The sequence below is a fragment of the Tinamus guttatus genome, unplaced genomic scaffold (assembly GCF_059628265.1).
Source record: "Tinamus guttatus ecotype Peru unplaced genomic scaffold, ASM5962826v1 Tinamus_guttatus_pri_ptg000208l, whole genome shotgun sequence".
NCBI classification, from domain to species: Eukaryota; Metazoa; Chordata; class Aves; order Tinamiformes; family Tinamidae; genus Tinamus; species Tinamus guttatus.
In genome coordinates this window covers 5627850-5655471 of record NW_028288742.1, presented here as the reverse complement: position 1 = coordinate 5655471, position 27622 = coordinate 5627850, and the positions used below count along the sequence as shown (strand labels likewise).

The 27622-nt window shown below is 41.9% G+C and overlaps 1 protein-coding gene across 1 annotated transcript in view; it reads right to left on the bottom strand.

Moving 5' to 3' along the window:
- Positions 1–1407: 1407 nt before the first annotated feature.
- The window catches only part of RASGRP3 (RAS guanyl releasing protein 3), a 31101-nt gene continuing 4886 nt past the window's right edge, over positions 1408–27622 (bottom strand). Inside the window, 13 exon segments of the mRNA XM_010224272.2 lie at positions 1408–2154; positions 2669–3033; positions 3593–3718; positions 4795–4831; positions 8150–8297; positions 9434–9497; positions 9500–9548; positions 12108–12224; positions 16388–16465; positions 23387–23662; positions 23941–24057; positions 24368–24541; positions 27146–27293. Coding sequence (XP_010222574.2) covers positions 2146–2154; positions 2669–3033; positions 3593–3718; positions 4795–4831; positions 8150–8297; positions 9434–9497; positions 9500–9548; positions 12108–12224; positions 16388–16465; positions 23387–23662; positions 23941–24057; positions 24368–24541; positions 27146–27293 — 1708 coding nt within the window. The 3' untranslated portion in view covers positions 1408–2145.

Sequence of the window (27622 nt, the reverse complement as noted above, 5' to 3'; positions counted from 1 at the left end):
CTGCAGCTAACGTTAGATAAAAATGACAACAGATCCCAGACATGCAAAAGAGATACTGAATGAAACCTCTGAAGTGCATGGAGACTTAAGCAGCCTCATTGCTAGAAGAAATATTCTCCAGAAAGTGGGTGCTGCACCTGTAGGCAACACCTCTTTTTTCTTGCCTAAATCTTAGTGTAATTCCTGGAGAGAGAGTACATGGAAAAATGTGTCCTTGAAAAGGCCTTCCTTTGAAGAACTCTGAGCAGAAGCCTTCTAAGCAGCTTAGCCAAGAAGTGTGTAAATATGTTGGGGCCTAGGTAGAAGAGAAGATAGGTAAGTTCATGTGCTAGAAACATGCTTGACCAGCAAAGAAACAGACATGGTCTGTGGATCTGATAGAAAGAGGGAAGCAGGAGTGTCTCAGAGTGAGAGGTACAGCTACCTTTTAACAATCCATATGAAAGGGACTGAGGTTTTCAGAGTAAATGCTGGTAAAGCTCTTATTTGATGGTAACAACGAAGTTACGCATGAACATTTCATTTAATAAGTGTTGAAAGGCTTATCTCAACAAATCCATCAACAGTCTGGATCACAACCAAGTTTCTCTACTCCCCTTCTCTACCACACCATTTTCATTGTACACAAGCCATGCACTCGCACAGTAGCTGTGCAGTCACTGTGTTGTGACCTGTCATCTGAGCCAGCACCGGAAATAAAGACCAGATTCTTAGCAAATGTCTGTCCTTTGCCCACACCAGTAAGAGGGAAGAATGTTCTGGCCCTCATCCTGCTTGGAAATCAATGCTCCAGGACTTATTTCTCTGAGGTTAGAATAGTAAGAGCATCTTTTCTTCTTCTGCCCAGATTTAGCTTTCCAGCCCAACTTGTAAGCAGAGGAAACCTGCAGGATCCAGCAGGCAAAAGGGAGCAGGCATCATGTAGGTGGCAGCGCAATCTACAGTCAAGTAACCCTAGAGGCCTGCAATGCCAAGGGGGTCACTTCTGGTTAGGGAAGTCCATGAAAGTAGCCTTTGATCTTAGGGGTTTGACAGCCACTGTAGGGAGCAGCAGCATGGATTTTATAGGAAGTCTTATACCTAGGTTGCTTTAATTAAGAATGCTCCTTGCATATACCGTATTTTGGCTCGGGGCTTTGAAGAGAAGAGTGTGTGTACGCCAGGTAAGAACACACCTCTCATGTTGGTGTTTTGTTCTCTTGGGGTGAGCTTGGTCTTTTTCTGTGCTCCGTAGGTAACTTAATGCTTCTGAGAAATCCCACCTCCAACCTGCACTGCAAGCTAATACAGGCTCAGGTATTAGATCCTGCCTTAGCAACCCCATAATTTGAAGGCTACTTAGTGTCATATTTTAGTCTAAATGTGAAATTTGCAAACCTGAAAAGAATGTTAAGTAACACACACATGTAAAACTAAGATGTTTATTACATGCTATTTTTACCACAATCAGTGCTTGCAAAGAGGATGACTCTCTGCTGCTCTATAGCCAGACTCAGGCATGGTGGCTTGGAGTTCCTTCAGGCTCAGACACGTGCTGCATGTTTGAAGGAGTCCCGGTGAGTGACCTGGTATCAAGGTGCTGAACATCAATACAGCTACTGTAGCAATGTAAACGTGGCCAAAGTTCAGAAACCCAGGTGTGCAAGGAATTGCAGCGTAGAGGATTTTGTGAAAGGTTCTTGTTTGAGAGTCAGTCAACATCACACGCCTACTTCTTTCCTTAAAAAAGCATTGTGAACATCTGAAAAAGGAGTGTTGTCAAATTAATTTAGGTACTTGGCTTCTGTCCTTGCCATTGTTGTCACTGGCAGACACACTGAAATGATGAAGTATATTTAGAGGAGGTCAAATATATCCTCACTGGCGTGTAGGAGAAGTTTCCACAAAAGTCATGCAAGAGAAAACACTTGAGTACAGAGATCTGTTCCGCTCTGTCCATGCAATGTCAAGCCAGATGGCTTATTCATGTGAGAAAATAAATAGTGCACTTCAACACCTATCAGCTAAGAAAATAGGGCAGTGGTTGAATTCATAAGGATGAGGCACAGGAAAACATCCCATAGCCAAATGTGGTCTATAAGAGTCCATCAACTCTTGCTGTACAGCAGTTGTCAGCTTTGTTTTTCTCTGTTTCATGGTGTGCAATCAGCTATCCTGTAACCAAAGAAAAATAGGACTTATATTCTAGCAAAAACATAGTCAACAAAAGTACAAGGCCTTGGAAACATAATTTTTATGTTTGAGAGCAACAGAAATCTGACTAGTACCCTGCTCTAGCCTGAGTGTGTGTAAATATATTCTTTACAGTATAAAAATGTTAGTTCTACTGAACCCAGTATTGAGCCCTGAATTATGTACTGCAAGTCTGCAACAGGACAGATTTTGGCCACGTATCTAGCAGGCTGTTTTAATGATTCTCAAACAGAAAAGTATCCAAATTCTAAAAGCATGTACTAACACTAAGAGCCAAAATCTAATTTACAATGTTGAAGTAAATAAAATTCACACTGCTGTGTAAAAAATACATGATACGCTTTTTTTTGAATAATAATCTTGTGAAAGAAAAGTAGATTTTTTTATGAAAAAGTGTCCTGAAATTCATTAAATAACCACACGAGATATCAGACTCTCTAACACATTTGAAATGGTTCTGACTTCTGCACCTCACCTCCGATTCTTGTGTTTCTGGGAGTGTTTCTATTCCATTGTGGTCCAGGACGTGCTGTGAGGCCTCAGTGTCTACATCTACATCAGCCTGCATGTTGGGCTTGTCGTTCTCCCATTTTGCAAAGCCTTTGTTCTTCCCAGCTTTGCCGTGGAGCTTGGACTTCATTTTGGGGAACGTGTGGGATCCCGAATCGCTCCAGCCGGGCTCGTGCCACAGCGGCTCCGTCTGTGTCGCTTGGCTGGTGGTTGCCCTCTGCAGCCGCACTGAGATCTTCCGTGAGGAGCCAGTCACGAGAGTGATAGCTCTGCCATCCAGGTCCTGGTGTCCTGAGGCGACGCTGGGAAACTCGAATACTTCATCTTGTACTGAAAAAGAGGGTGCAAGTGTTTATTTTAAATAGTTGGTTTCAAGACCTCAAAAAAGATGACTTAAGCCTAGTCCCAGATCCTGATGGTTCTTTGGGAGTTCTTATCAGGGAGAAGGAAGGAAGGGATTTAAGTGTTTATAATAGATGCCTGCTATTCTGGAGTAGTTCTGCAAGACTTAGTAGTTAAAGCTCTTTCAGGAGCAAGTCTTACGTAGCATGGTATATTAAGTGCATGATGGTTTATAGATGGTTTGCAGGCACCACTAGGGGACATAGAAGAGAAGGCAGCAGAATCAGTTTGCAGCAGCAAGCACTGCAGTAATTTTATTTCCTTTAATTATCATTTTATTTCAGCTAGGATTGGGACACCAGTGTAGAGGACAGGGAGCTTCAGGCAGGAGACTAAGGCTAGCGTTGCTCACCATAGAAAAGAGATGCAATTACACCACTGAAGAGTGTGAGCCGTGGTGTTTTTGGAAGTGTATGGGCTGCCCTGGGTGTTGGTACAAACTGGATCTCCCGAATGTCATGAAAGAGAAGCCAAGGGCTGTTCTCACCTGGAGGCAGAGATGGGCTGCTCGGCAGAGAGCCGTGGCTGCTGCCCACCGAGGTTCCTCTGGAAAACCTCCTGCACGCGAGCACCAGCAGGTCTCTGCACTGCTTGTGGCAGTTGGCGCCGCAGTCTGTAACGACAGGAACCGTCGAGCCGCCGCGCACGACGGCACGGCTGCCCGCGCACCCCGCAAACACGCATCATCCCTAGGCACGCTGATTTGAAGAGCGACTACAGTACTCTTACTCCATCTGTAAAACGGGGCCGGTTGGTGGAGGCTGGATGCCCTAAATGCATTCCCTGATGTGGTTGGAGTAAAGCTCTTGCTTGGCAGGGCTAGGCTCTCCCATCACTTGTAGATCACGGCGCCTGGCCAGCTTTATGGCAGCACCAGGGTAAGTGGCAGAGCTGGACGGGTGCCCTCCCCTGCTAGCACAGCATCGAGGTGGGAAAGGGAAGATGACAGCTCTGCGCTCAGAGGGAGAGGCCACCTACACTAAGGACAGGCACAAACTATGCTCGCTGGTCAGCTGCAGAACTGAGAAGCCCAGCTCTTACCTCCCAAGAACATTGCCCACAATTTTGCCTCACTGAAGCCACTTTAGGTCCCTCTCCACCAGGCTTCTGTTACAAGCAATGCTGCCTGCAGGGCAGAGCTCAACTTTCACTCTCACATTGAGTTTACAGGGCCACTGTGACAAAATTCTGCTCTTCTTCCTTCATGCTAGCAGGAAAGATTCATACCACAACTAGCCCCTTTATAGCTGCCTGGATGACAACAACTAGGAAGAGCTGAATCATACGTATTAGCTTGGCCATGGATGTTTCCCCCACCTTCCTCCCAGGGAGAGACGTTCCTGGCTGGGAGAGGGAGACAGGAATATAGCATATCCTAAAAGCCCATGTCTTCACCTTTGTGGCATAGTTAAAAGCTTTGGGAAGCACAGCGGGACTGAAGGAAAAGCCTTTGCCTACAAATGACTGAGATGCCTTGGAGTGAACACTCCCCTGTGAATAAAGAAGCTGCAACTTGTGTGGAAGTCCATGCACATGTTATCTCCCCTACAGATGTCACTGGTCACAGGCAGTACCAAGCAGAGGAGCAAAATTTGGCTGAACAAACGCCCTTTAGTAAAATACATAATTGACTTATATGTGCTAAAGCCCACCACCCGTAGCTTGAAAATCCATGCAGTATTCATTTACCTTTGCATTTGTAGCCTTGTTTGATTATGCCCCAGAGCTGCAAAGAGAGACAAAAGATTGTCAAGGAGTCAGAAAAGAAAACCGTGAGGAAAACAAGGTCACGGTGAGGAAGTACCGATGGCTACAAAAGCACAAACAGGATACAACTGCTCTTAACATCCTTCCTGTTGGCCATACCTCCTGCTCTAGTTGTGACAAGACTTGCGTGGCCTGCCCCTTGTTTCTGTCACCTACAGACGCTCCAGAGGAGGAGGGACACAGAGGACACCGCCTTCCAGGAGTGGGGAAAACATTGCATCAAGCTTATGGAGAGCAGCACAGAGTGCTCGGCCCCCCGGTGCAGCGTTACCTGCATGTGGGGGGTAGGGGATTGCCAGTGTATACCCAGTCTTCACACACTTGAATGGCCCAAGCCCTTCAGGCAAGGCAGGATAAAACACCGCTCAGGGTAAAAATGAGGGTCAGGGTTCCCATGGGGGGCCACCAGCACCCCCCCACCTATGGCAAGCCCACTTAGTGGCAGTAATTTAAATTGGAGAGGGAGAAAGACAGAGGAGGGACAGTTTTGCTAGACTCAGTATTAAGGGAAAAAGACGTCGCACTGCAGTGTTTCAGCAAGGGCTGAAAATGTAAAAACCAAGGCAGCAGCTCCAAGCAGGAGCCAGCGGGAAGCAGGAGTGTGGCAGAAAGCACTTTTATCGAGCCCGGATGCGTCTGAAACATCAACGGGGCGGGTAAGCATATCCAGGCAGTTCAAATTGCACATGGTTCTTCACCCTATTTTTGAGAACTCTGTGCAGTGTGTTGGGTGATGATTTGGTGGTTAAAGAGATGTCCAAAAGGGAGAGCAAGAGAACAGACGGACGACAGATGAAAGAGAAAAGAAAACAGAAAAGGAAGATGGAGGAAAAAAAATGCAAAGAAACCATTTGCAAGGGAAACTAGAGGTTCGGAGAAAGCAAAACAGAGTAGACAAAGTAGAAGAAAGATGAATACAAGAACAGAAATGGCAACAGCAGAAGATGGGTCCATTAAGTGCCTGATTCTTGTTCTCTTCTTTCTGTTATTTATTGCTGTATATGCACACAGTGAATTGCAGTGGTCAGGCAGCAACACCGGAGCCCTAGCACCTCTGAGAAGAGGAGCTGCAGAGTTGTTACTGCTCAACTTTGAATAATTTTCCCAACTCCCTTTGCCAGACTCACCTTAAGCGATTCTGATTCTTATTTCTGTCATTTAGGCTCCACTGAAGAGCATTTTCTCAGCTGCACATCTCCATTCCTTGCTCTTGCTCAAATTTGGCACCCTTAGCATGGTTGCATGCAGCAGAGAAAGCATAGCTCAAGAACCACCTAAAGCTTTGACCCCATCTGATACCAGCTTGAGCCAGCTCCGTGGTAAGAGCAGCTGCACAAATTCAGATTATAAAACTCAAAGAGACTGCAGGTCATTGATTCTGACACTCAACACAACTCAAGCTGTAGCAGAAAATGTTGACATATCAATTCTGCACTGCCTAATGGATCCAGATTTTAGTGTGACCTTTGAAGTTCATATCATTTTAATAATAGATATCTCATTGGATCCTGCTGACATGCCACTGCCTTTCCATCATCCCGCTGAACTGCTAGTGCACATCATTTTGCCTATGAATCACTGCATCAGTTAGAAATTAAGCTGCCACCTGTAGCTGGACAGCCCTGAAACTTAGAACAAGCATACAGCAATTTTTGTAGCTGCATCATATCCTGTCAACCCAGCTCATCCATGGAACAGTGCCAACAAATTCCGTGAGTTCACAGGAAAAAAATGACCTTGTTTCCATTTCCTGTACAACTCCTCGCTTGTTTTTATCCTTGCGCTGGATGTAATCAGGGAGATAGGAGAAATTAAGCAGCAGCCAATTAGTGAGCAGACGCAGACGCAGTGGATATCAGTAGGCTCTCCAGGTCCAGCTTTGCTGTGGAAGCCTTCCAAAAATGAACTAATGTCACGAACGCAGTGACGTGTTCTGAGGCGGCGGGCAGCCTGAAACAATAGGCTCAGGCAAATTATCTCCATTACCCCTTTAGTGTGCTTGAGCTGTCACCCCAAGAGCGTGTTTCTGAATCAGGATTAACTCTGTCACATCCCATCTTTTTGCCATTTTAACGGAAATAGGTGAAATTCCTTCTTTTTTTTTTTAAAAAAAAAAACATGGACTTGATTAAAAATTGCTATCATGGAAAAAATGCAGAGGAAGGAACACAAGAATCAGAACAACACAGATGTGCAGTGAAAGCAACGAGTAAAGGATGGGAAGATGGATAAGGGTAGAAATTGCCGATGGGAAAGCAGGGCCGCCTTTCGCAGCGAATAGCGCTGTTACTGCTCTTGGCATCCATGGCCAAGTCTTATTTAGCAGCGATTAGCCCCATGAAACACAAGCTGATGGCTTTGCCATTGTCACTGCCAGATCAGCACTGGACAGCAGGGGCTGCCTGCTGAACGTACACACTCTATACAGGCCCCAGGTAAGGACAGCGCACCGGCCTCGTCCCCAAGGCAGCCTGGCACTGCTCCTCTTTGCTCTAGTTCTCCGCACGCGGACACTGGCTTTCAGCAGGCTGCACTTCACACTAAAGCTCATTCCAAATCACAATCACACCTTTCCCTTTCCGACACCTGCTTTGCAGTAGGATGCATGGCAGGGTTTATGAGCAACACAGAAGTTTATAAAACCTGCAGTTTGCCAGCTCTGCACAGAGGACTTCCATAAATGACATCTTGCAATTTAGGACTGAGAGAGAAAGCAAATAAAAAAACAATTTTAAAAATGCTCCTGTTACATAATGGCTGGAGGCATTTTTGATTTTTCATGACTGAATTAGGAGATCTGTTAATTCAATAGAAAAAGGATTAAGGCTGGTATGGACATTGCAGAATTATGACCATAACTATGTTGCCATGTACAATTTCCTGAGAAAGAACTACTTTTGCTTCATCTACATCCTCTGTTGCAGACACCCATTTTCCCTTGAGTTTGTTTACATGAGAAATCAAGCCAAATGAAAGAACTTAAATCAAGTAAGGCTGTCCACACAATTTTTAATATCTTTTGTCTAATATAATTCTATTTCCCTCCCTGCCAAAAAAAAAAAAAAAAAAGTCATCCCAATGGAAGTATTCAGGAACCACAAGAACAGAACTGGGTAGCACAGATACAACATGAGTAAATGCTTTCTGCCTCTGAATGCAAGGACATATTTGGCCAGGCTGAATATACTGTAGAGACAGTTTCATTCTGTCTACATTGAAGTATATATATAAAAAATTGTGTGTGAGATAGATATACTAACACTAAAAACATACTTACAAATCCTGCACAGTGCTCACAGAAAGTTGGCTTAAGATAGGTCATCTCTTGAAAGTTATGAATAAATCCTGGTCCCATTTTACACTGGAACTGTGATTTAGCCCTCAGAAAGTAAGCCATCATTTCCTCTTTACTTATGAGACCATCTCTGTTAGGAAGAAGGAAAAAAAAAAAAAAAAGGGCAGAGAATATCTGTTACTGCTCAAAACACTGAACACTTCAGGGTTTTCCATTGCTAAAAGCATCCAGCACATGGAACGTGTTATTTGAAACACCAACAGGCCTCACCGTGGTGCCACTGAAAGCCAGGGAGAAGCCTGAGGTTCCCAGAAACATCCGCAGTGCTGGCAGTAGAAAAGCACTTGTTACTCTTAAATAGTAAGTAGCTGTCCTAACTTTATGAGTCCAAATTTATTTATTCAGGGTATCCAGGCACTCCTTTCCCTCTCCACAATAAAAGTTTCTTCTCTTTACCACATAAACAACATGTGGTAAATATTTGTGGTAAAATAACAAATAAATATCTGTTATTTTATACAAATAATAGGCCAATCTTATTTTTATGTACTTTACTCATAACAGTTTGAGCTGATGAACAGCAAGACACTGTACAAACATGCTGCAATCACCTCTAAACCGGTCAGTCTTTGGGAGTGCAATGTTCCCAACAAATCTCAGAAAGCCCAAGGCAAACCAGACGTGAAGCCTTGGAACATCCTCCAGCTACTGAACAGAAAAGAATTGGTGATAATTTTCATATGGTGTGAAATTAATCACTTTGTGTGGTAAGATGGGGAAGTGCTATCTCCATAGCAAACACCCTCTACAAGCCAAACCAACATTGCAAGGAAGGTCCTGCTCAGCTCAACTGCAATCTTGGTGCACTGCCAACTGAGAACACATACAGGGCAGCTGTGAAGTCAAAACATTGCAAGAGTTTGTCTGTTTGAGAGTTTCTCACTGCTAGGGACAGAGATGCTTTCATTAAAATGGAATTTGAGAGCCGTCCCAGCTGACCAGCATTAAGCATTCAGCATCACAGATCTTTACCAGCATTAGCACAATGTTTGCATTCAGATATTCTAATGTTTCTCTAGATTCACCAAAATAGGAAACCACAAGAAGAGAGTATGTGTTCGGAGGCCTAACTGAGCATCTAAATGTCATATTACAATACGCTGTCCCTATGATGTTTATGTCTTCACTTTCTACTCAAACAGTTCAAGTGATTATGTCCCTGGCTAACTATAAAAAGAGAGAGAAAAAAAAAAAGCCAAAACTTACTGGTCTTTGTCCAGCACACAGAAGGAGTCCAAAAAAGGGAAGTTGGCAGCTATACTTTCAAAGTCTCCTGAGATATATAACCATCGTGGTCATGATCATAGTTCCTAAAGACGGACTGAAAAAACAGAAGGAAATGATTGTCCTAATATCCGGCCTTCCACTTTCCTGAATCTACACCAACTTTTATGTAATTGTAAGGCTGAAATGCCCTGCATCACTGGACAGATCCTCCAGTCACCCTCTGCTTCACTGTTTTGTTCTTTCAAGTGTTACTTGGTATTTCAACATGCGTATTTACTGAATGTAGGAGAAAACATGATTAATTTTTAAAGAAAACTTGCTCTCAAGATTCACCTAGCAAAGGTCTTCCACACCTCCTCAGACACAGTTATTCTCCTTGTTTTTTTTTTCAATTTTTTCTTAGAAATATCACTAGAATTCTTCCCCATTAGACATATTTCCTTTCTTTCATATTAAGTATGCTTTTTGATACAAATAATACAATATATTAAAAAGAAACAAAACAATAACAACCAAACAGCCATGTTCCCACGACTATATTTCAGATGTTTCGGGCTTCATTTTCCTTTTAGCTGGTCACCTCCCCTCTGCCACTGTACTGTTTCAATCCGATTTTTTTACTAGTGCTTTGACATCCAGATCACAAGCACTTCCTATCTAAAAACTACTCCCTCTTATCAACCCATGTCAACATATCACCGTGCAAACACAGACATGGGGTCAAATTTGAAGGTTGCATAAAATAATGCAAGCCCTCCTTAGGTGCTAAGGAATCAGCATATTCAGTCTAACACTAATTTTAGAGATCTGTAAGGGGTTTAAAGCTGCATATGATGTCGTTGGAAAAATCTGCATGCCAGAGTCAATGTGACCAGCTAAAAGATACATACTGAAGCAAAAACTTTCTCATTAGATTAAAATTTGGATACTAAAGGCAAGAATTCAATATTCTGATTCCTATTTTAATGAGAATGTGATGAAGCCAATTGGAAAGCATGTCAAAAGAGCTATAACTGGGTATCGACAGACCTCACAAATACATTGTCAGGAAGCAATCAGTACACAAGCCCAAATATTATTCCAAATCTTTAGCAATAAAACCAAAACTGCACAGCACAAGTCAAAACAGTGACTAAATGCTAAAGCCTGGCAAAGTGAAGACAGTTTTATGGAGTACTGGAGGTCTCTTGGTAAGCTGTATCCATAACAGCCCAAATGCATTTTAATTGTGCCAAACCTAAGATTGTATGCCCAGAGCTAGGCCAGAATTGCGGTAGAGGGACTCACCCAAAGAAACAAGGACACCCCCAACCCACCACATTCTGGAAAAAAATAAGGAATTGCAACAGCTTCTGTTTAAGGAGGCTATTGGAAACATTTTTGGATGTGCATTGATTTTTATCAAAGCATATGGCACTAGCAAGACCAATACCGAATAGTAGGTACAGTTCTGACATCCAACATTTGAAAAAAAAATCAAGCTAAAGAAAAAAAAACAGAGCATGTGCGAGAAGTAAACCACAAAATATATTTGAAGTCTGAGGGAGGGAACTGAGGACCTATGTTAAGTGACCTTAATAAGATAATACAATAATTAATGGCTTATAACACAGAGAGGTCAGAATCTAATAGTTGCCTCCAAACTTGATTAATTTGTAAAAAGCAGAAGCAAATCTTGCTTTATTGCCTACAACGCTGTTTCATTTCCTCTGCATGCTGCTCTTATCTCTCATAGTCCCTTACAGATCCACACAACAGAGTTCAGGTCTCTCCAAAGGAGCAGAGTAGTGCTGGTTTTGTTTGTATTACCTTACATGTCCCCCTCCAGATCTAAGCTGGAAGATCACAGCTAAAATTCTCCATATTAATGTACCCCAACAAACCTGTCCCTTTCTCACCAAGGTAAGCGGCAAAACTGCCACTGACTCCAGTGGGTGCAAAGGAAGGCTCTAAAGGGGACAGTGGGGTCAGGTGGTGGGTGCCAGGTCAGCGGAGAGTTACCTACAAGACACAGCACCTCTGCCCTGGGCTGGCTGCACCTTTCCCTAAGGTACTATCACCTTAGGAAAAGCACTTGCCAGCAGTGAATTGCTTGTCTGTATCTGTTGTTAGATAATCAGTTCCTATTAAAAAAATAAATTCATTTACGGCATACTGTACGGAGTGGTAGACTTGGTCACTAAACACTCAGATGCCAGGAACTTGTCTTTTGCCAGCTGATCAGCACAGCGCCCCACTTGGTAGAAGACAGCGTTTCCAGACACCTTCTCTGAACCTAGCAACATGTGACTCCTTGTTCCTGAATATGTTTGTTCAAGCCGCTTGTTTACCAGACATGGATTGGCTGGCTAGAGCTCTGGAGAAGTCAACTTGCCTTTTCATTTATAATTGCAAATTAAAGCCATTGAACGGCAGCCAAGCTTTAGATGGTCCTGAATGTTTCTCCTTTGCATCTGGAATCGGCACCTCTGATTCCATACTAAAATATAAATAATTTGGAAAGTAGAAGTTGTGATTTGTTATCAGATAACTGAAATTCCTCTCAGTTCTAAAATCTTTCTAAAATCTCTTGAAAAGCTGAAATAAAATGATGACGATGAATAATATCAAAGCTGTCGTTCTCTTTCACCATTATATTCTTCCAAACACTTACGTCCACCAACTTCCTTATGTGCTTGTTAATGACCGTAGGGTCGGGTTTTGGTACCACTCCAGATGCCCACTCCAGCGGCACTACTGGCTTGTTTGGGGTTGTCGGGGAGGTAGGCTGCTGAGAGACAAACCAGAACACAATGATTTTCAGATCTGAATTATAAAATTGTATTTGTTTTAAGATGTGCTACATGGCAGAGCTACAATCACAAACTATTGACATCTCCATGCTGTAAAAATGAGCATAAGAAAACACTGGGCAAGGAGCATCTGCCTCTGCTTAGAGCTTCAGCTGCTGTCACAGGGGCATCTCACAGCTTTGACAGCACTGGGAGTGTTGAAGCAAGGTGAAAAGCAAAACAAGGGCAGACTTTTCTCACTGTCATCTCCAGAGGGTTTCACAGGAGGCAGGCGCAGAAAAAGGAGAGTTTCTGGACACAGTAGGAATCCGAAATAGGAATCATTTAAGAAAGTAAACACAGAAACCTGATTTTCCCCTTCTCATCGTAGTCCCTGGAGGAAGCCATCATCATGAGACAAACAGCAACCCTGAGGACATGTGCCCAGGAGCCACGCGAGGAACTGAGGAGGCCTACAGAGCTCAGCATCTCCTCTGGGTGCAGTACAAAGAGGTTAGCAGCATGCGAAAGCACAGCCAGACTGTGCATGGGAATCCCACCAATTTCCAGCCAAGATGTGCTACGACAACGTCAGGGAAAAGGCCTGCGCTGTAGTGGAACTAGACTTAAATCTTTGTGGGCATGGACTGCAGCAAATTCACAAAACCAGGACACGGAGCTTCATCCACCCCAGCAGCCCGAGCAGAAAGGGGCTAACCTTTGACTTTCTCTCCATAAAAGACTAGCTTATTTTATTTTGAAAATTTCTTGGTCCTGACTAAATGGTAGCTGATGGCTCACTCGATGCACACAGCATGCAGCCCGACTCACTCTGCGTGACTGGGATGCTTTGGGAAAAGCTCTGGCATGCAGCTAGACTTGTTCAAGTGAAAAATAGAAGAAAAACCAGTTTCAGGTAAGGCTTCAAAAATCACCAGTCATTATGAAAAATGCTGTAAAGGCACTGGTATTTTCCTGTATTTCCCACTGCACATTTGGCAGTTGAAACAGTGTCAAGCAGAAAAAAATCAGCACGATTTCAACAGGGAGGTGAGGCAGCCCCCAGGCTCAGAAGGCCCAGTACCAGGTGATGAGCAATAAATCTCAGTCCTACTGGTTATCAGACCCTCTATTAATTGATATGAATTAATGGGACAGGAGTTATCTAAACAATTAACAGTTATCATTATGTATAACAAAGGTATTGTAGACTTTGCTATGAAGAGGAAAAAGAGTCACAAATGCTCTACTATACTTGGTAGAAAGAAACCTGCAGAATGTTACTGTATTGCTTCATGTATTTGGCGTTTCCTTTTTCAATTCATCAACACTGTTTATCAGTTCTGCAATGGCTCTTGACTCCTCATATGAATCTGCACAGGTAAATTTAGAAAGAAATCCCTGTATCCACAGAATTAAATTCTAGCATGAAATACAGTGAACCTGAACACACACCTCTGTATGCTAAAAACATTCACAGAACTTCTTAATCCTAAAGCTAATATGCCCCTAGACAGCAATGGGCCCATTTACTAGCAGTTTTTTAGGTTCTAAAATATGCAGAAATGTAGCCATCTCTTAAACACAGCACGTTGCATAACAACATGTAAGATGCTGGTATTGGGTATTCTTACAGCTATGGTCAAACAAGAGATTTGATGCATTTCTTCTCTTGAAGAATTCTTAGACCAGATGGTCTCAAAATATGTGAGCATACCAGAGTGATGCTAGACTACCGAGTCCTCAGAGAAAGCTTTTAACTCCTCTTGACCTGAGTGCAGAAAGGCAGAAAGAGCTTCAATTCCCTGGAACATTCCTCCTTCTTCTGGGCTATTTAATTTGAAGCCTCATTTCATTTTATGTTTTTTTTTTTTTTTTTTTTTTGCTATGTCTCAATGAAAACTTCATGTTACTGTCACTCCAATGAGCATTGGGAAATAGATGCTTTAACAGTTAATTCCCTCAAAATAATTGTAGCTATTGGGACAAAATATTTCCTATATTCCTATATTTCCTCATATTCCTATAAGCCCTCCTAATTTGCAGCACAGGACGCTTTCCCTGCAGTGCACCCACATGGGAATTGTACAACAACAAACTGAAGAGCGGCTGTAGCTCTGTACATGACACTGTCATGACTCCTTTGACAATTTCTTTTCCATATGCAAAAGCTCTACAACCTCTTTCCCCTCTAAAATGCCTCGTGTATTTTGGCACATCCACAGAGAGAAGCATGCCTTGAACAGCTGGGGGGCTGCAGCTTTTTGCCCATCACAGTGCTACAAGAGCTGAGTGTCACTGGTTATTCATTGATTACATTGTGGAAGTTTCCAACCATGGAGGCGTACCATTAAAGTTCAAAGCACTAGTCCATATTGCTTTTGTCCTTCTTAAAGCTAAGGCCAGAGAATAAAGCAACAAAGTTTTTATTTTCCTCACGTACAAAAGCAGCCCGTGCGTCCTTTCCCAACATAGAGCAACACTGCAGTTACTGCTGGCAATAGTGGAAACACAAGGGAGGCAGAACAACCAAACTAAATGGGAACAGTTGTGGTCCAACCATTCTCAGACTTTCACAGCATAATATAAAATAAAATAATGAAGCATTAACTTTAGTTATTTCTCTTCAAAGAGGGTAAGATGCACATATTAAAAAAGAATACTATCTACCCTGATTTTTTTTTAAAATATTGCTGGAGAGCCCACACAGTTAATGAATACAGCTAATAACGGGGCTTATTACAAGAAATCTTTGGAGTTGTTGTTGTCTACAACTGCACCAGCATCCAACAAGTGAATCAACATACAATTGATAGAAACTTGTTACAGGCATTTTCATATAATGTGCAACTATATTTTCCAGGACTTGCAAAGGTTTTTTTTTGAAAAATAATACTGAAGATTGGCACACTTCACTACTTACTTCTTTTAATGCCCATTAAGAGATTGGTGGATTGGGGGCTGGCTGGATGGCAGAGCTCAGAAGGTCGTGATAAATGGTGCCAAGTCTAGTTGGAGGCCTGTGGCCAGTGGTGTCCCCCAGGGACCAGTGCTGGGCCCCGTGCTGTTCAACTTGTTTCTTAATGACTTGGATGAGGGCACAGAGTGCCCCTCAGCAAGTTTGTGGATGATACCGAACTGGGAGGAGTGGCCAACACTCCCGAGGGCTGTGCTGCCATTCAGAGAGACCTGGATAGGTTGGAGAGTTGGGCAGAGAGGAACCTCATGAGGTTCAACAAGGACCTGCGCAACAAGTGCAGGGTCCTGCACCTGGGGAGGAATAACCCCACACACCAGTACAGATTAGGGGTGGACCTGCTGGAAAGCAGCTCCGCGGAGAAGGACTTGGAAGCTCTGGTTGATAACAAGTTAATCATGAGCCAGCAACGTGCCCTCGTGGCCAAGAAGGCCAATGGGATCCTGGCCTGCATCAGGAGGAGCGTTGTCAGCAGGTCGAGGGAGGTGATCCTGCCCCTCTACTCAGCTCTGGTGCAACCGCACCTGGTGCAGTTCTGGGCTTCCCAGTACAAGAGGGACGTGGAGCTTCTAGAGAGGGTCCAGCGTAGAGCCACGAAGATGATTAAGGGACTGGAGCATCTATCGTATGAGGAAGGACTAAGCAAGCTGGATCTGTTTAGCCTAGAGAAGACAAGACTGAGAGGAGATCTGATAAATATGTATAAGTGCCTGAGGGGAGAATGTAGGGAGGATGGGGCCAAACTCTTCTCCGTGGTGGCCAGTGACAGGACATGGAGTAATGGGTATAAATTAAAACAGGAATTTAATCTCCTTACTGTGAGAGTGACAGAGAACTGAAACAGGCTGCCCAGAGAGGTTGTGGAGTCTCCTCTGGAATCTTCAAAACCTGCCCGTGCCACATGCTCTAGGTGTTCCTGCTTGAACAGGGGGGTTGGACTAGATGATCTCTAGAGGTCCCTTCCAACCTCAACCATTCTGTGATTCTGTTAAGACCTAAAAAGGGTAACTGTATTTACTGTACACACATGTTAAAAGGCTTTAAGCAAACATGAATAAGACAAATGACATTCAGAAATGTCATTCTGAACTACTTTATATTTAACTAACTGAACTACTTCATATTTACCTAAACCCATGCAGACAAAATAAGTAATACATTAAGAGGCAGTAAAAGATGACCTACTGATTTGCAGGTCCTTGGTTCCAGCACCAGCGAGAGCTTGTAAATGTCGTCCTCGGTATGATAGAGATCCAGGGACAGCTAGGTGCAAGAAAGAGGAAAAAACAGTAATATTTACTAGACCAGTTGGGAAAAAAGGGGGTTGTTAGTGAAGATACACCTTTCTCTGAAGCCAAACAGAAGTTTTGCTGCTTGGAGCTCAGGACACCTAGAGAAGCAGTTTGCAGCTTCCAGGAAAACAGCTTTTTGCAGAGCTCCCATAACCCACGTTGCTGAGCCCACATCTGAGCCCAGCCACAGATGCATGGGAATTAGGTGCTGTCACAGTCTGCATCGTGACATGTCCTGTCAGAGGGGGTGCATGATGATCTTTGCAAAGGATCACAAAACACTGTGCCTGTACAAAATGCTTGGAGTAGCTCAACTATCCTGAGAGACCTCAGAGAACTGGGCCAGAGAATACACAGGCTGCAGGAAAAAAAGCTTTAAAAGGGGTCAGTAACATACATATCATGGATACAAACATAAATACTCCATTAAAAGTTGTTTAAAATTTGCCAAACTATTTGAAACAAAAAAACTTACTTCAGGTGGAGTTTAGGGTGGTTATTCTGCAACTGCCCTTTCAGTGTGCTGAGTTGGGACATTTTACAAAGAGGCCGCCTCGCAAATTGCCACAAAGAGATTTTAGGCAAATGCTCGACCACTACAATTTAAAATTCAAACTATTTTGCCTGGCCAGGTAGGTCTTCTAGTATATTTCTACTCGTGTGCTGACTGAATGGCTGTCCAGATTCATAGTTGAGGATGCAATGTGCAAAACTTCGTCGGGCAAGAGCCAAGCAAGACGCAGGCCCATGAGGCACAGCCCAGGCTTGACCCTGCTGTTGATGCAGTCAAGGTCTTCAGCCATGAGCAGCAATCCCCTTTACTCCAGTCCAGCTTGGCCTATTCCCAGTCCCCTCTCACCAGGCAGGATAGATCCCCTTCCATCTTGTTTTTTTTTTTTTTTTTTTTTTTTTTTTAAAGTAGATGAAAGCTATTTCTTGCACATGCCCATGCTCTTCCCTGACTAGAAGACTTTTTGATAAAAAAGAAGGGGTACAAATACAGTCAAAGTAATATGAAATTGTTCTTTTTTTTTTTTCACCTTGGCAGCTAAGCTCCATCAGTGATGCGGGTTCCTTGCTCAGTCTGATGGAGGAGAAAAATAATCAACACTGTGGTTAATGCCATGCAATGAGAGGAAGCGACTGTTGCATGTTTCCTGGGATCATGGTCCAATGCTAATTGTCTTTGCAGTAATTGACCTGATTTGAAGTCATCATCTACCTTGCAAATCCCCAATTAAGCTGCAATTGAGTTAAACGATGATTCACAGCAGGCAGATAGAATTATCACTGGCTAAATGACTGTGACAGAGAGTTATTTTTACAGAGACTGGAGTGTTGGATTAGCAATAAACTGGACCACTGACATTATATTGTAGAACCACCTTCAGAAATAACCTTCATTTGGGCAAAATTTTGTGTAACAGTAAGACAGAACTAGTGCCCTTTCCTCTGTCCAAAAATTAATGTAGATCCACTAATTGCACTAATATTATTCATGTAGTAAGTCATATTTATCAATTTGATCTGATATCAATTGATGATATTTACCAATTCTGCTGGGACTGGCAGCAGAATTCATAGTTATGAATTTAAAAGACTTTGTCCTGTTCCTACTGAAGACTACAGTTGTAGTATGGAAGTTAGTAGGGAGGATGAGCAAGGTATGTATTAGGGGATGGAAATGCATTGGTATTTACTGAGCAGGTTTGTAGTTCCATGCTGTGATTTATTTGGCCCTTTAATGAACAGAGGTTATAAGTTCATTAGGAATAGTATCTATGCATAATTGGAGGACAAAATATTGCTTAGTACAGGAGTCCAAGATACTAACAAAAAAGTACAAGCATGACAACCAAGCAGCAGTTACATAAGCTCTCATATTTAAATTATGGTTTTGTATGCACAGACAAAATATAATAAGAATTTTTGTAGGACAATTTTTACAATGGGTGGTGCATTCCTTTCTAATTTGCTTTTCATCATTGTCCTACTTTTCCAAGCATTTTTGGGGGAGGCAGAAGGGATCTAAAACGGGGTGACTTTTTTTTTTAGAAATGAAACTGACTGAAGACAAGTTGGGGAGGGCGACTTTCAATTTGATTGTTTAGATATTTCTCACTCTCTTCACTAGACTGTAAAAATGACAGGGACTTTCCAGTTATTTGCATACACTCTCAGAACGGGTTAGTTGAGTAGCTGTTGAGACCTAAAAATAGTGGGGGGAAAACGGTGGCACCAAATGTGTTCAAAGGCAGTTGGTGTAAATACACTGTAGACTAACAAAAATACTGGCGATCAATTCCAGTCTCTTCACAGGGATGAAATATTTTACCAGTGGCACTTATTCATGTTGTGAAATGAAAAGAATGTGAAAATATGGCACAGCAGGTAATGAACTCCCTTAAACTTGCTTTCTGAATATAATTTTTCTAATTAAGAAAATGTCTGCAGAGATAACATTCCTCCCTGTTCCTCTGAAAAGCACATTCTTAGGTTCTCTTTACATCCTCTGCTTCTTAGTTACAGGTTTCAGATGCCAAGGACTGGCACAGAAGTGGGTGCAGAGTTAGCGGAGGTGGGACAAATCTGGCCTATAATTCACGGAAGGAGGACAAACAACACAGACTAAGAAAAAGCGTGTGCTAAAAAGTTTGCTAAAGGTGTTATGGCTCCCTGGGATCTCAGTTATGCTGCATTCAGTTGTATTGCTCGTCTGCTTTACACATGACCAAATTAAGACCTGTAACACTTAAAGCTCTTGCTCAGCTTTCAAGGTCTCCCTTGCTGCAGCAAACCTGGTACCTGCCTCACTACCCTTCAGATAACACATCCTTCCTTTGTTTTAATTTCCACGCAAAATACTGGTTTGTTTCAGGTACTTGTTCAAAGTTAAAATGCTGTAAGTCAGGAATTGATTTTTATGCTGACCATAAGATTTTATGATGACTATGAGGTAGGAGTGAGGAGAAGCATCTATTCAGACATCTTAAAAAAAAGAGAGAGCCCCAACTTTACAAAATGCTGATCATTGAGCAGCTACTACTGAAGCCAGAGAGATTCAAGTTCCCCTTTTCCCCACTCAGCCTTTTGGTCTACATGCCTAACAGGACCTGAAACATGTCTGTAGGCCCCTTGTCCATGTGGCCTGAAGTTTGCCATCACACCACCAGCTTGTAAGCTAGCTGCCATTTCAACACAGAGTCTCCCCAACCACATTTTCCAAACTCTTGGAAGGGATCACCCACTGCAGCAGAGGGGGTTCTACCGCCAAGGGAAGGAGGACCAGGGCAAATTCCCATATCCCCTCTTAATGCACGAGATACCCATTTTATCTTGTTGTTTTATCAGGTGTCTGGCTGGCAAATGAGCATGCAGCGATTAAGCGAGAGCAGGCCAAGCTGTTAGCACAGGCCGAGTGCAGTGTAAGGGCATCCTGTTCTGCACGGAGCCCAGAGAAGAGACTTCCGTGTTGACACCAGAACTATAAAAAACCTACCAAAGCTTGCCAAGACAGAAGTGAGTTAATGGGAAAACACAGGAAGTTCACAAATAGTTGGATCAGCTCATTCACACACCAAGGAAGAGCACTGTGCACTTTAATAGACATCTGCTAGTCTTCAAAGGGAGTTCCTCTACCTTACAGATGAGAAAACCTTTTAGAGAGTCTGTATTAAAGAGGGGGAACATCACAATAAATTGAACAGTTAGTTCTCCTGTCTCTGACAAGTGGGCATGACTGTAGCAGCAAGGGAGGCTAAATGTGCACAAAGACCATTTGCATGTAGCAAGATCAACTATTTTTAGTCTGCAATTCTTGTCGGCTTTGGGCTGCAATCCTAGCTTTTTCTTTTCCCCTGCCTCTGATCCCAGCCTATAATTTAAAGCTTCCTTACTAACAGAAAGATAGACAGAAATATTTCATCTACTGTATAAGTTCAGTAATACTGTTTAAGAAGAGTAATAATGTTAACCAATGAATGTAATTTATTCATACAATACAAATAAGGACAAAGTTTACACACTGGAAGAAAAAGGAGACTATTCATAATATTATGAGGTGTACCAAAATCCAGGTCCGAGAGCTTTTTGTAGAAACTGTTTTTTATCCTTCCCAGGGATCACCGTATTAAATCAAAGATCCCACACAAACAAATGTACTTGACTCACAACTGCGCTTCCAAAGACTACTGCGAGGGCAGAATTACGGAGGGAAGGTTTAGGGATACCTAGCACTGTCTTCGTCACTACTGAAGAGACAGTGCCCTGTTCACAATTCATGACCTATACCTGAACAACAGAAAAATGCAGTGCAAGTTAATTTTAACCCACTCTCAGGTCTGCAATTAACATTGCAGCACATGGTTTTGCTTAGCTGCAACTAGATTGGCTCAACAGTAACCGCGGTCAGCAGATTTGTATGAGGAATCAGAGCACCATAAGTGAAAAATCTCCTGTCTTTTACTCAACTTCTACTAGCAAATCAAATCTACTGAAGGAAATATTATATCCCTAAAACTATGTGTGAAACAAAACGAGGAAAATATAAAAGACAGGTAAATAATATGATAATGGATATGAACCTGCAAGGTCTTAGAAAAATCCAAAGTGTCCAGCTCCCTTTAAAATGCACCCAAAAGAGAGAAGAGATGTTGAAAGGGTCAGCAGAGGTTCTGCTTCCATCTCTCACTTCACATTGTCTAACTTCTGCCCTTTGGGCTCAATTTCTTATTGCTCAGTTCTCTAAAGTGTGAGACTCCACTTCCCTATACTCAGAGCCAATCTTGTAAGATACATAAACTTTCAGAAGGGATCAGGGAAGAGAAGGGCACAGGAAAATAAACCAACCTTCGATCCTTAACTAAGCAAACCAGGAAGATAAATATCTGTCTTCACAGTCTAGCACTTCTAATTAAAGAGTTGTTGCAGTGGACACTACACAGTCCCTTCTCCCTGCTGCCGCAATAAAGGTGGTTAAGACTGGTTCCTGATTTGCTATATACAACAGGAGAAGGTTTTTCCTATTCTCTATTTCCTATTCCCTATTTCAGTGAAGCCACAGGTCCATCCACACCAATGGCAGCTCCAAGCTCAGAGTTATGTTCCTCATCTTCTATAGTGCAGAACCCTGGGCAATTCTAGCATAAATCTATCATCAAGTACAACTTCTGCTTAATTTCTAGATATGCTTATCTTTGAGCTTTTAAAAGCAAAACATTAAAAAAAAAAAAAAAAGAGGTGTAAAGTTCCTGTCCACTAGCCCTCTGGTCAAGGCATTCACTTACAATGAGACAGGGATGGTCAAATCTGAAAAAGGTGACCTGAACAAGGAGAAGCCAGAATTTAGCTCCCATCTCCCCACTGAGTGAATTACAAGATATTGCCTATTCTGGATACATGTATTCAAATGTAGGCAAATTATTTTCCTGGCTTTGATTGAGACTTTTTCTGCCATCTAAAAGAGGAAAGAAAACATTTCGGAGAAAATCTTGGTCTCAAGAAACTTCTACTGTCCTTCAAAATAAGCAGAAATATTGGAAAAGTTCTCAAATCAGTCCTAGTTACACATAGAACTTGCCTACTTGCAAGTTAATTTAAGCAAAGAATCAATGATTTAAAGTAAACTCTCCTTTGATCTGGGTTAGAGATCTGAAATACAAAGTTAAAATGGCAAGAGTAGAAACACCATAAAAATGATTACATATAAGACAGTCCTTTATCCAACATGACATGTTTCACACTACTCTTAGGTGACTGTGTGGCTTTCTTTCATCTTCTTGCAACATGAATATTTTTGTAACAGACATCTTTTTTCAGGTTTCACAGGTTCCCCCTTAATTTCAAGAAATGTTTCTTGTCCATTGGCAGATCAAACTGTGGTGCTGAGCAAATGCTTGTCCACTTACTTAAGAGCAGTTCTAAGCAAATTGAGTTTCACCAGAAATAAGATTTGGCTTATAGATTCAGGCAGCATGCCTGAATATTTTGGAACACAGTACATATAGATGTGAACATCAAGAAAAACATAGTATTTTCATTAAAATGGCAGTTATTGTCTACATATATATATATATAAAAAAAGGAATTACATGGAATTCCTCTCACATTGTCAATTAGGACTTTAAAAGAAAACTAAACCCAAAACACATTAAGTATTTGACTAGCTCAAAACAGATTAGCCATTAATTTTATTTTCTCAGCAAAACTCTCTGTGTGCTATTTTTTTTTCAAGATTGAATAGGTTTTATTCAGGGTTCTTTGAAATCTCACTGTTCTTTGAATTGAAATGGGACACTCAAATCTACATCTCTAGTCTGTACGTGCAAATTTCAACCCCTCTCCACCCCCATATGTTGGCACTATCAAGGGAGAAGGACATGGGAAAGAAAGCTGTTTAACGGTACAGGAGAATATGTTTATTGAGTGGATAGGAAGACTACGATATTGAACTCAAAGCTTAGAGAAGAGAGTACGGAATTACAATCAAGTAAGAATGTCACTTATATGACCACAGCAGCATTTTATCATATCTTTGCATAGGACACATAAAATACTAAGCCAGAACATAGTTTTTAGTTCTCTTAACAGACTCCCCTTCTGTCATTCTTAAAAAGTGTAATTGACACAATCCGTTTTATGCTTTGGCATCCAGTCATCATGTAATCCATTAACAAAACTCCCTTCAGCTTTAGTTATATTTCATGTGAACTCGTTTCTATTTTTCATCCTCTTCCTCTTCTTTTACAAAACGGAGAACCAAAGTTCATTTATTTTCGTATATATATATGTATATGAAAACCCTCTCGAGCCCGTATTGACCGCCCAGCTCTCTGCTAACCCCCTATTCAACTTCTGAATGACTGAAGTGAATTAGAATTTGCACAATACTTACCGTTAGCAGGTTAATTAAATCCATATTAGGCTCTAAATGATGAGAGGCAGTTTGCAGGGAAACCAGTTCACTCAAGGTGATGGAAAGCTGCTGCATTTTCACTATATTTACTTTGTTGTCATCGATCCAGTCAGGAAAGATGACATGGACAGCAATCAAGTCTTTCAAATGAACTCCTAAAATAGGAATTTTGAAGCCAACACAGTCAGCGAAAGCCTTGCGGTAGTTGCAGTAGTTTCCATTGGAAGAGACCAGCTCCGTCATTTCATTCCAGTCCTGCAAACAGCCACAGAAGCAAGCCCCTGTGAGAATATTTCTTTAATCTGTTTTAAATGAGTACACCTCATGTCAGAGTGCTGGTGATGCCAATTTCCTCCCCAGCAGAGGCAATCAAACAGAGGATCTCCACAAGCTAAACTTTCTCTACCAGAAGAAGCCCTTTCAGGCCCCCTGCCAAGATCCCACAGTTGTGCTGGTAAAACACCTGCACTGCAGAAGCCATCAGACCTCAATGAGGTCTGAGTAATATATTTATATTGTGGAGTTCACTATACCTTTGTAACTTCTGAAGACAGATGAGAATGAGTTTCCTTCAGGCGAGAAATAGAGCTGTGGCTTAGACCTCCCACAACTGCCATCAGTGTGTTGAAGTTCTGGAGATGAAGGAGCTTCTGCAGGAGAGATTAATCACACAAAGCTAAAGATCGAAGGAATGTATGGGGCAGGTGTCCAGTGCCACCACGAGTTCAGGCAGACAACTTATCCCTGCCATCCAAACTATCACTGCTAAAACAGAAATGATTAGACTGGGGACATAACAGAATAATTCAGTGTTTCATTTTTTATTAGACTAGCTTCTGTTGAACAAACTATTTGCCGAGCAAGCAATAAAAAAGATAATCAATTTCATTTGTTTTCTGCAGTCTTCATGTGTACTATTGTTTTTCAGGAGAGGAAAAAAGCCTCACATATGAGACTCACCTGTGCAACATTGATAAACTTTGTGATTACTTCTGCCCTTTGCTGAGGGGTTGGTTTGCTGAGAACCATGAGCTGGACCCACTTGGAGATACCATTAAATAAAGCAATAGATCTCTCCAAAGTGGGATTGTTCTCCAAGCAGCCGTGGATCACATAGCTTTGGTAGTCTGTAAACTAACAGAAGAAAGGCATTTTCAGTAAGGAAGCACAGTGACAAAAAAATCTAAGTGAAGCTTTTGCTGTTTTTCCCTTTAAAAAGTTCTCTCACTGAAAAAGTGACTACCACTCAGATCCTATCAAAAATTCCTGCTGCATATCAGTTCTTTCTTGAATGTTTTAAGCTGGTCATTCAAGTAAAAACAAATAAAAAACTTCAGTTTTTGTGTGTAAGTTGCATGGACAAGCAGGAAGGACATGACTCTTACCTCCATGAAATCATCTTTCCCACAATTTACTCAATATTTACAACTTTTTAATCTATGTGGTTTTACTTCCTGTTCTGCTGACATTATATTTTATTGAAATTTTCTAATGCCACAAGCTCTAACCACATAGATAACAGCTTTATAATATTCTAACCACTGTTATGTAAAGAGTGAAATCTTGGCACCGCTGAAATCAATAGAAGCTTTGTCACTCTTCTTGGGAGCCTGAACTGCATCCCAAGAAGCTAGTTATGAAGCCTGTTTTTTTTTTCTTTTTTTCTCTCATATTTCAAGAAAAATCTGTATTAGAAGGAGTATAAATTCCACTAAATCATGCTCCTTTTGAGGTTACTGTTCAATCCTTGTGTATTGACAGATACAGTTCTACATGGGAAATAGGAAATATTTTTTAGCTGTCCTTTAAAAATGGCTTTTCAGAAATTTATTACAAAGCTTTAATTTGTATAGGGAGTTGCTAATAACCCCAGCCAATCCAGGTTTGTTTGGTCTTCCTAGCTGATCAAGAATTGCCTGCCATAGGAAGCCACTTGAGGGCCTATGCACTCATACAGCACATGCTCCTCCAAGAGCTGCAATGAACAGGTGGGGTCTTCTGAAAGAGTTTCCCTCACCAGATCTACTTCGATTTTATTTGATTGAAATATTAACTGAAAAGAGAGATGGAAAAAAATCAGTGCATTTCAGGAATGACAAAGCCTAGGTGACCTATTCTTCTCTTTTCTTGTACCCCAGGGAAAAAAATAAAAAAATAAAGCACAGAAGGGGCACATGCATATATCTTAAATGAATGACTTCTACATTTTTTATATTGAGGTAATGCACATTTTCGCTAATTCCATGTTCTCTAATGCATAACACTCCTCATTTCTAAGAGAGCAAACATTAGAAAGTGGCAGCTTTCAAGGCAGGTATCAGGCACTGTTGCTTTAATGCTAGAAGCAGGAAAAGCTGATTTTGCTTAACAGGTCCTGGCTGAAACACATCAAGCCTCATGTAAGGAGATGGGAGAAGGCAGCCCCTTTAGGCATTTCTAGGAAGTGAGGGAGTCACCGTAGGCTGCCATAAGAAGTCTTTGAAGGGCATGGACTAGCAACTAGCATTGCTCACAGGGCCACAATGGCACCCTATACTGAATGTGAGACAAATGGGATAGGTTGGCTGCCATGTCCATCACAGTCTTCCTCATAGCTTACAGCAAGGGCCAGATTCAAAGCATAGAAGTCTTAACATTTATGAAGCCACCCCAGGTAACAGGAAGGAAGGAGGGGAGGAAAAGGCAACTTCCTCATACTTCTTCTAAGATGAGAGTCTTTGGCTGCCACTGTTCTCTGGGAGCAGAGACCTATCTAGCAAAAGGGACTCCTCAGCATGAATTGCTACCAAGTTTCTCAAGCTTTTAAAATCAGACCCTTTCCTTCATCCTTTCATTTCTCTTCATCAAAAGTCATCTGGATTATTCATCAGCCCTAAAATGTACTGCCATCAGCAACAACTTCTGGGACTTTTTATAATCAGAGATGGGAAAGATGGAGATGCCAGTGAAAGCTAAAGCAGCGCAAGAGCAGGCAGAATGGATCAGAGAGTCACTGCGTCAGGAGCATCACACTGATGGCAAAGACAGAAATACACTGTCAAGGAAACATGGAGTATGGGAGTGTAGGGGGTCACCCAAGGGGATCACTTCTGATCTGGATCACCTGTCCAGAAAGGAGACCAGTTGTGCAGTCTCTGTCTTGGGCAATTTTCAAGACCTGACTGCATAAAGCCCCAGGGAGCCTGGTTTGACCTCAGAGCTGACTCCGATATGGGGAGAAGATTGGCCTAGAGACCTCATGAAGTACCTTAAACCTAGATCTGATACTACGTTGGCAAATGAAAGGACAGTTTCCAAGGAACTGGACTGGGCTTTGAGTGGAGACTATAGAAGGGATTTATATACATCGGTTTCTTCAAAAATTATTTGACGCAAAGACTCCAGTGTTTCCAAAAATAATTAACTATTTTCCTCAAGGGAGAAAAAAAAAGCACCCGAAGAATTTGAGGTATTAGTTGGATCAAAATAATCCCAGTTCATGGCCACAGTAGCTATCTGCTGTAATTCTTATCCTGAATTTATGCACAAAGTTAATTTCTATGACTAAAATGGTCAATCATAAAAAACGATCAAGGAAGTGCTGGCCCAGCCATGGCTATGGATGTCATATGAAGAATTATAGAGATTTATTACATTGAAATATAGAGGGGAAAAAAAACTTGTAAGTGTTAAACCATACAAACACTCTCTTTAAGGACTGACTCTTAATTGCAAGTGAAAAAGCTGTAGCTTTCTTACAGAAATTCTTCTAAAAGATTTATGCTCCAGAAAAGTGAGATGTTCAGCTAGCTCAATGGGCTCCAGATGGTCAAACAGCAGGCAGGCTTTTCCTTTCTTGGAAATCCTTTTCCTCTGTGTAACTCTTCTCATCCAGTCATAGGAAGGACTGCAACAGAAAAAATAGGTTTCTGTTTGGATACAGCCGACAATTTGCACATAGAGTATAAAATTACCAGAAGACAGAGCAAGAATTATCTGATCTACAACTTCCAGCACATTCCAAACACTCAGAGTAAGATGTCCTGTTCATGCACATTAATGGATGGATGGATGATTTCAGGGGTGCTACTCCAAGTGATACACAACAGCAGGTTTCAGTCAGAACCCAAGGACAAAGTACTCTGCAGTACAGGAAATGATAATTCAAACATTCCTAGTGAGAGCCTAGCATTTTGAGAACAGGCCATATCAAATTCAGAATTAAAAATAAAGACT